Source organism: Pygocentrus nattereri, chromosome 13 (assembly GCF_015220715.1).
Source record: "Pygocentrus nattereri isolate fPygNat1 chromosome 13, fPygNat1.pri, whole genome shotgun sequence".
Classification (NCBI taxonomy): Eukaryota; Metazoa; Chordata; class Actinopteri; order Characiformes; family Serrasalmidae; genus Pygocentrus; species Pygocentrus nattereri.
Window position 1 is genome coordinate 34,598,210 of NC_051223.1, and position 7,955 is coordinate 34,606,164.

Here is a 7,955-nt window from a genome sequence, read left to right on the forward strand (position 1 = left end):
TTGCGCATATTTAAGTCCTTTTGTTCACTGAAGAATTTTTGAAGTCTGCTGCTGGAGTGGAATTTTGTCAATTTCAGCTGAGAAAAAAATACTATAACTTTAAGAATGAAGTCCTGAGGACTTTTCCTCTGTCTGCTGTAACTTTGATAAGAAAAACCTAAACTCTCTTAAACTGCACAGATGTCTACATTTTATGGCCTGTTGCTTCGTAACTGCAATGCTGTGCAAAAGTGAGAAATTGTGCTTCATTTCTTTAATTTTTGGTCAGAGTATGATTTAAAATGTTTTTTTTTCTCAGCATCAGGAGAAAGTAGGAAACAGAAAATTACATTGAAAATCTTAATAACTAAATATAATATCAAATGTAAGTATATTTTTCAGTGTTAAGCACGTTCACTCCTCACTTTTATTACAGATTCCATTCTTTTCAGGACACTTGCCTTCAGCTTTTTAAAGAAATAGGCAGGAAATATTTTTCCACACCGTCAAAGTTCAGTCTCAGAAGTCGGTTGTATTTTCTGATTTTTATGATCGAAATAATCCCAAACCATTTCAGTGGTTTTGACGCCTGGACTCTGGGGTGGACATCCCATTGTTCTGAGAAATGCACTTGGGTGGGGGGGAAGGGGCGCTACTAAGCAAGCCCTGGGGCGGTGCCCTTCTTGTCACTGGGTATGTCTTCAGTGCGTTTAGTTAGGGAACATAACTGCACCATATTTCATTATAATTGTTTTTTTTTAAGTTGTAATGTCATCACACACCCCGCCTCGTCTCCAGGCTTTTGATTTTATTGTTCTGTTTTAAAACTTTAGGCTATTAAGAGCTACAAATATATACCTTTCCTATACCGTGGAGTAAAATGTTTTTAGGGTGCACAGTTGGACCTTAAAGCCATAAAGAGGATGCGTTTAAAACTGTACCTTGATGACCGTACCTGCACCGTGCAGCATCATCCTTCATTTGCACATTTGTTTCCTTTTCTCAGCAGCTTCTTGACGGCTACACATCCTCTTTAAGAGGCTCTCATAGTGTTCAGTCGTCTTCTCGCAGCGGAAGGATGGACAGAAACACCTGTGGGTATTTTTCAGATCTGAAGCAAGAGTGGAGCTTGATGTTCTCCTGTCTCTCAAGGATGAAAGCTTTGGAAACTGTTACGGTGTTGGTCTAAAAGACCCTTCACAATTAGTAGAAACAGGTTTTTGAAACCTTTGAGTGTCTTATCTAATTATTGTTATTATTTATTTATTTTTTATTTAGAAAGCTGAGTAAATAAAAAATGTGCCAGTAAATAGTCATTTATCTGATGTAGTAGTTTTCCTAAATAGTCATTTTCCGCTTAATTATTTCATTTACTGGACAGTCCAAACTGGGCTTCTCTCAATAGATGCCCAACTAAACTTTTTGTTTCTCTAAATAGTTGCAGCTTCTGGCAGTTTAAGATGTTAAATAGCCCACGCCTGCTGGTGGGCCCAAAGTTTTATTACACACTTATCTATATGACCTAAGAATAGCACCAATTTGCACTGCAGTCCCTGTAGTTACTGAATAATACGCCTTTATATGTAATAGACCTGGGAGTTTAAGGGGTAAATTCATTCTTGTTGGTTTTCCTACAGTAGCAACAATAAACCTGGGAGCAAACTGCCTGATGCTGAATACTTTGAGCTGCTACTTTAATGGTGCAGTCTAATTGCTAAAGCCAAACTTCCGTTTTTCTTTTGTGTTGAACATTTTCATGTTCACTTTAAATCCCCCAGCATTAATCAGACTGATCAGAGACCTGTGCAGGAGAGAAAATGAAACGTTAGGAGTTTACAAAGGTGCGTAAAAAGGGGCCACAAATGATGCTCCAGATTCTTGTTTCATTTTCATATTTCTAATTAAGCGACCTTCTCTAGCGTGTTGGGCGGACAGACTAGCCTCTTTTCTCTGCTTATTTGATGTGTTTTATCTCTGAGCACCATTCACTCACGGCTCCACGGGATTGGGCCGGCTCCTGGCCACCACAGAGGCAGAACTAATGATGACATTAGTCCGGCTTTGTGCGCGAGGCCACAGGATATGGATTAACCAAGCAAGAAATAATCTAGGATTTCATAATATGCATGAATAAACATGTGATGTGTTTTTTTTTTTTTCTTTCCTTTTTTTCTGGTTTAGTTTTTTATCAGCAAAAAAAAAAAGAGTTTGTGATTTTTTTAAAGAGGCTTTCTTTGGAGGGAAGTTTTTGAAGATGCTGGAAAAAGAACAGGGAAGAAGAGCTCCTCCTTTCAAAGATGTGTTCTTCTTTTTGCCACTCAGACATTGAGTGCTGCGTCCAGTGACCCCGTGTCCTATTTTCCTCCTCTCTTCTGTGCTGCCTCCGTCAGTCTCTGATGTTCCTTAGCTTTCTGAAAGACTATGTTTGGCATGTGGTGGATGTATTTAACATCCGTTACTAAACCTTGTGCAGTCTACCACTTCATTAAAGTGACATTTCAAGCTTCTCAAACCTCCGTAACCTTGAGCCTCTGCGATCTTTGTGAAGAGTTATTGCGAGAGGAGTGTGTTTCTAAATCCTGACTGCATTGCAGTTGAAGCTGGGCGCTGTGCATGGACGTGTCCTGGGCCAGTTAGCTGCCTCAGTTACTCGCTGGAAGCCCAGTGGCAGCTGCTTTTATCACTGAGCTATCAAACTGTGGTCTTCTGCTTGTGGAGAGAAAATCCCAGTTCCAACTGCTTCACAAAGCTCGGCGGTGTCTGCTTATTGAAACAAAAGCACTTTAACGATGTAAATGTGTCAAATTGGAAGGGAAAAAAAGTGGTTAATAATCTGAAAGTTGCATAGTGCAGATTACACAGTGTTCATAAAAATGTGATATTGTAGAATTCAGAATTAAAATTCTTAATCTTAACTGGATGTGCTTTTCAACAGTAGTAGCTATGGCTGGTAAGATGTGTAATGCTGTGGCCAAATTGTGTATGGAAAAAGAAACAATAATCTATATGCATACAGTATTACTGCAATTACTATTAAATAAACTGATCATTCATCATTAAAAATAGCATTAATTATGCATTTTAAAGTTTTAAGCATGCAAGTTCAATCTTTAATCAAGTTTGTTGATCTTTTGAGTGGAAATTACTGTTTGTGTGCTGAATTTAATGGAAAACATTGATTCTCTCTCAAAAAATAAATGCAAATTGTGCACTCAATTTACAGGAAAAATGCCATATTTAAGCGTGTTCTCTGGAGATGATGTTTGACTGGGGTGTTCAGACGTTTGCAAACGATTGTATTTGTGTTATAAAGAAAATGTAGAATAAGAGAAGGTATAAGAAAGTGTGTTAAATGTATCGAGGCATCTAGAACAGGGCATTGACGCCGTCTCTGACTGCTGCAATTTCACTACCTAATCTCGTACTAAAGGCATATTAATCCTCGTTAAACCGTCAAACATCCACTTGAATAAAATTGTTCAAAATCTTTAAGCTATTTCTTCTCATTTATCCCTCACACTCCCCCACTTCAGCTGCGAAGAGATTAGTGTCCTGCAGATGGCAGCTACTTCTCTTTCTTTCCTTCTTTCCTTTTTTTTTCTGTTTTTCTCCCCGTCTTTTTTGCAGCCTGTGTGAGTGCCTGTCCGTGGAAGAGCAGCACATGACTGATGTCTGGTGGTTTTGCGTTAACTATACCGGTTTGGGTCTACAAATGCTTGGTTGGTGTGTGTTAATGGTTCAGTCACTTAGACTTACAGAAGGTGACGAGACTCAACTCCGTGGTGGCCTCAGATTCCATTTACCTTATGTGAGTGTGTGTCTATATGTTTGTATTGTGTGTGTGTGTGTGTGTGTGTGTGTGTACCTGCATGCAAGTTCACTGTGTTCTCTTTTCACTCTTCCACATTTTACTTGCAGCTCATTTCCTAAGCATTTTTCTTGTTTCTTTGAAAGCTGTTTAGGAAATGATAAAACATATAAGATTGTAGAATTTCATGCAAGTTTTTTTTCCAACAATTAAGTACATTGTACAGTAAGTGCTCTTGGCGTCTGGATTAAAACTACCACGTTTGTCTCATTGGGTGAATTTGGTGTGAGATGTGGACTGATGAGCTGAATCGGCAAAGCCGGTTTAGACACGGAGAGATTATCTGCGATGACACGTATTAGTAAATAATTCTCACCTCATATTTTAACTGATTGATGAAAACTCAGTAAATTACAACTAACTGAAAAACGATAAAATGGAAATAAAATTGTGAGCTGATGGATAGTGTAAAATATGTCAGAGGTAACCAACGGCCTGTAGTTTATGAACAAAAAGAAAAATATGATGGTGTCCAAGTCAGACAGGTCTTTTGTCTGTTTTGCCTGAGGGGTGGAATCGTGTCTGCTGTACTTTCTTGTTAGCTGTTCTATCATTTTGGTGGCCAGTCTACATAATGCTTTGAACTTGAGTCCACTATCGAGCAGAGGTCAAAATTCATCAGAGCTTCACCCACAGTAATGTCCTGTTTATAAAGATTTCTAAAAGATTTTTAGGAAAAAGGGGAAAGTAAGGGGGGTGGGGGTGGTGGGTAGGGGGGGTGCTGGGGGGGTGCTCTGGATCTGTTTTTATTCACTGATCATTTTTCAGTCTTTTAGGAACTACACATATTGTGGCTGCTGCTGGAGTGTGTGTGTGTGTGTGTGTGTGTGTGTGTGTGTGTGTGTGTGTGTGTGTGTGTGAACTGTGAATGGCTCATGCTGGCTAGCGGTCTCCAGGTTAATGATGGACTAATCTAGTTTAATTAGGTTCAGCCGTCCGAACAGTGGCCCTAGTGGAATCTAACTACTTTCCTTTGTTCCCTTATAAAAGTCCACTTTTTAAAATGAAAGCATACTGTTTTTCCTCCACTGTGTTTAATTGATGCTTTGTGGGAAGTAAACTTGACAATATTTTAATATTAATCAAATATTTAGCTTTCATTGAACAGCATTAATTCAGCAGGAAAGTAATCCGCAGAAGACCTATAACCCCGCAGTCTTTTTTAAGAAACATACAGGTGCAGATATTTCCTGTGTAGGCGAGAATGGAAATAAGGCCACGTCTGCCTCTGTGGTTGATGTTTGTTCATCGTTGTCTAGTGTGTCCACGCCCCAGAGAGAACTGCAGTGCCTTCGTCACAAAAAAAAAGGCTTTTTCTGTTTGCCATGGCTGAAACGGAGATCTTAGAGAAACAAAACAAACTGAAAACAGGGCTGGTGAAAGTCCTCGAGTGTGTTGCTACAATCTCATCAGCGGCCGCTGTGGTGAACCCCATCTTTGGTTTGGCGGGCTCGCTGATCCATCTAGTCCTGCACCACGTTGATGACGAAGAGATCCAGACACTAAAGCGTGAGTTCAGCAGCATGAACCGGGCACTGGATGAGATCTCCCAGCAGAACCGCACAGCCCTACTGCAGATCAGAACGGAAACGCTGGCCAGCCAGTACTGCGGAGTGGAGGAGAACATCCGCAATCAGTTCCGCAAGTTCATGGAGGTCGTGGAAGCGAAGCCTGAGCACCAGCAGAGCAAAAAGGATGACTTTGAAAAGAGCTATGCCTACGACATGGGCGACCAGAACCTACACACGCTCTATGATGGTGTCATGGGGACGCCCAAGCTCTTCAGCAAACCCATCCTGGAGGTGTACATGACACACTCCAAGGGCGACCGGCAGGTGATGGAGCGTCTATGCACCCGCCTCACCTACCTCTTCTGCATTGGGCTGATAGCCCTCATGGGCTATGCTGCCATCATCGGGGATGATGAGGAAGGATTGAGCGAGGAATGGGCCAAGAAGATGGAAAACCTGCAGGAAAGGATGCAGGAGGTGCTGAGAAAGTGCAATTAAATCTTCCTCCTTTTCCTGACAGCAGACTCCTTTGTATTTTCTGGAGTGGGGGGTCACCAAACCTGGTGCTGCAGAACTGCCTTCCTGTGGAGTCTAGTTGCAACCACAGCCAGGCATACCTGCTCTAGCTACACTTCAAAAAATTGGATTGTTGGAAAGGAGTTGGATTTACCTAAAAAAAAAAAAAAAAAAAAAAATCAAGGCAACTTTTTTTTGCAAGCAGCTTTTTAATAGATTCAGCATGAGGTACTTTCAAGTAAGTTGAACAAAGCAGCTTTTGTTGTACCTACTGAGTTTTCTTAAGTCAAAAGTTACATCAGGTCAGCTCAAAGAAATAAAGTCCTATTTAGCTATAAAAATGTGTTGCACTTAATTTATTGAATTTAAGCTAATTTAAAATAAACTTATAATCCTGTAAGTTGCATTCATTGTATTCCATATATGCATGCACATGTCTTGAAAATCAATACTTTAATTAAAGCCTTTTATTACTGTTCACCAACTTTCACAGTCATTCTAGACAACCTGTGCATGTAAACCTATAATACACTGAAAATGTCTCATTAAAAACAAAAGCACGCAACATTTTAAAGTATAATTTTAGAGTTATACAGCGTGGCAAATGTGTGACGAATCAACGTCTGCCCCAAAAAGACTCAGAGGAAGGTTCCTCTTAGGCCTCAGCTGCTGCAGTGTAGTTCAGCTCAGGCAGCTGGCCTGGGAAGCCTCGTAGCCCAGAAAGAGTTTTTAGCCATGGTGGATGATTCCCTCTCTGCCTGGTAGGTCTGTAAAATGAAAAAGCTTATATTATTCTCATGCTGTTAGTCATGACACCACCCAAGTATAAATACAACCCTGTTTTTAAAAAAAGTTGGGATGGTGTGCAAAATGTAAATAAAAACAAAGTGCAAATAATTTAAACCCTATATTTAACAGAATATAAACATGGCAGATGTTGGAACTGAGAAATTTGTTTATGAAAAGTTTATGCCCATTTTGAGTTTGATGCCTCTAACACATTTAAAAAAAAAAAAAAAACAGGACAGGTGCATGTTTACCACTCTGTTGCATCACTTCTTCTTTTAACATCACTCTGTAAGCGTTTGGAAACTGAGGAGACCAACTGCTGTTGTTTAGAACGGAAAATGTTTTCCCAATCTTGCTTGATATATTATTTCAGCTGCTCAACACTTCAGGATCTCCCTTGTCATATTTTTTGTTTAATGATGTGCCAAATGTTTTAAATGGGTGATAGATGTGGACTGGAGGCAGGACAGCTTAGCGCCCACACTTTCTTTACTGTAGAGCCACGCTGTTGTAATACCTGCCGAATCTGGTTTGATGTTGTCTTGCTGAAATGAGCAAGGCCTCCTAAACCTGTATATGGGTCATTCCATGGAAATGGCACATTTTGAGTCCTCATCTCCTCTTTAGGTGTATTTTATCTACTGGGTCACAAAAATCTATATTTTAACAGCTTTACACATACATTGAAATATCTCCTTTAATACAGTGTATTTTTTTTTTATTTGATCTTTTTATGAGAACTTTGTTTATTTGTTTATTTTTGCTGACACCACCTATTTTGTCATGTCCCTCATGGCCTTCAATGAAAGTATACTTAGAATATACCAAATACAACTATAAAAAAGTCCATATATTTTGATGTCAACCTAAACAACTGTCTGTGTTTAATTGTTTGTGATATTATTTTTCAAAATTAATTGATAATTATTTATTAAAATCACATTATTTAGTTCTGTACCTAAGTAACCCCTCAACCCCGTAACACAAATGAATCTCCCCCACAAAAACAATGGTATGATCCATATGATCCATATACATCAAGAAATGACATCACTCAAGTCTTTTGGACAACAGGACAGCAAAGACAGGCAAGTGGCTTCCTTCTTTTATTTAATTTTGGTCATTTATCTTGTGATATTGTGGTCGCCAAACTCAGTGACTCAACACCGTCACATGAAAAAAAGATAGAAAACTATTACTTATAAAAAAAGTTTTTTTTTATTTCAAAACTATATGCTAATTCTGAATCTCATGCATGCCATGTGCTCTCTCTCTGGTATACAGTATGTAGA

The 7,955-nt window shown here is 39.3% G+C and overlaps 1 protein-coding gene across 1 annotated transcript; it reads left to right on the forward strand.

Moving 5' to 3' along the window:
• The first annotated feature begins 5,103 nt into the window (after positions 1-5,103).
• Positions 5,104-6,274, forward strand: LOC108439458 (protein rapunzel-like). The gene has a single exon (XM_017717895.1). The coding sequence runs from the start codon at positions 5,173-5,175 to the stop codon at positions 5,854-5,856; it is 684 nt and encodes a 227-aa protein (XP_017573384.1). The 5' UTR covers positions 5,104-5,172; the 3' UTR covers positions 5,857-6,274.
• The last annotated feature ends 1,681 nt before the right edge of the window (positions 6,275-7,955 follow it).

What these genes read in the sequence shown, in the direction of transcription:
- LOC108439458 (XM_017717895.1), top strand. Translation starts at nt 5,173, where the DNA reads ATGGCTGAAACGGAGATCTTAGAGAAACAAAACAAACTGAAAACAGGG.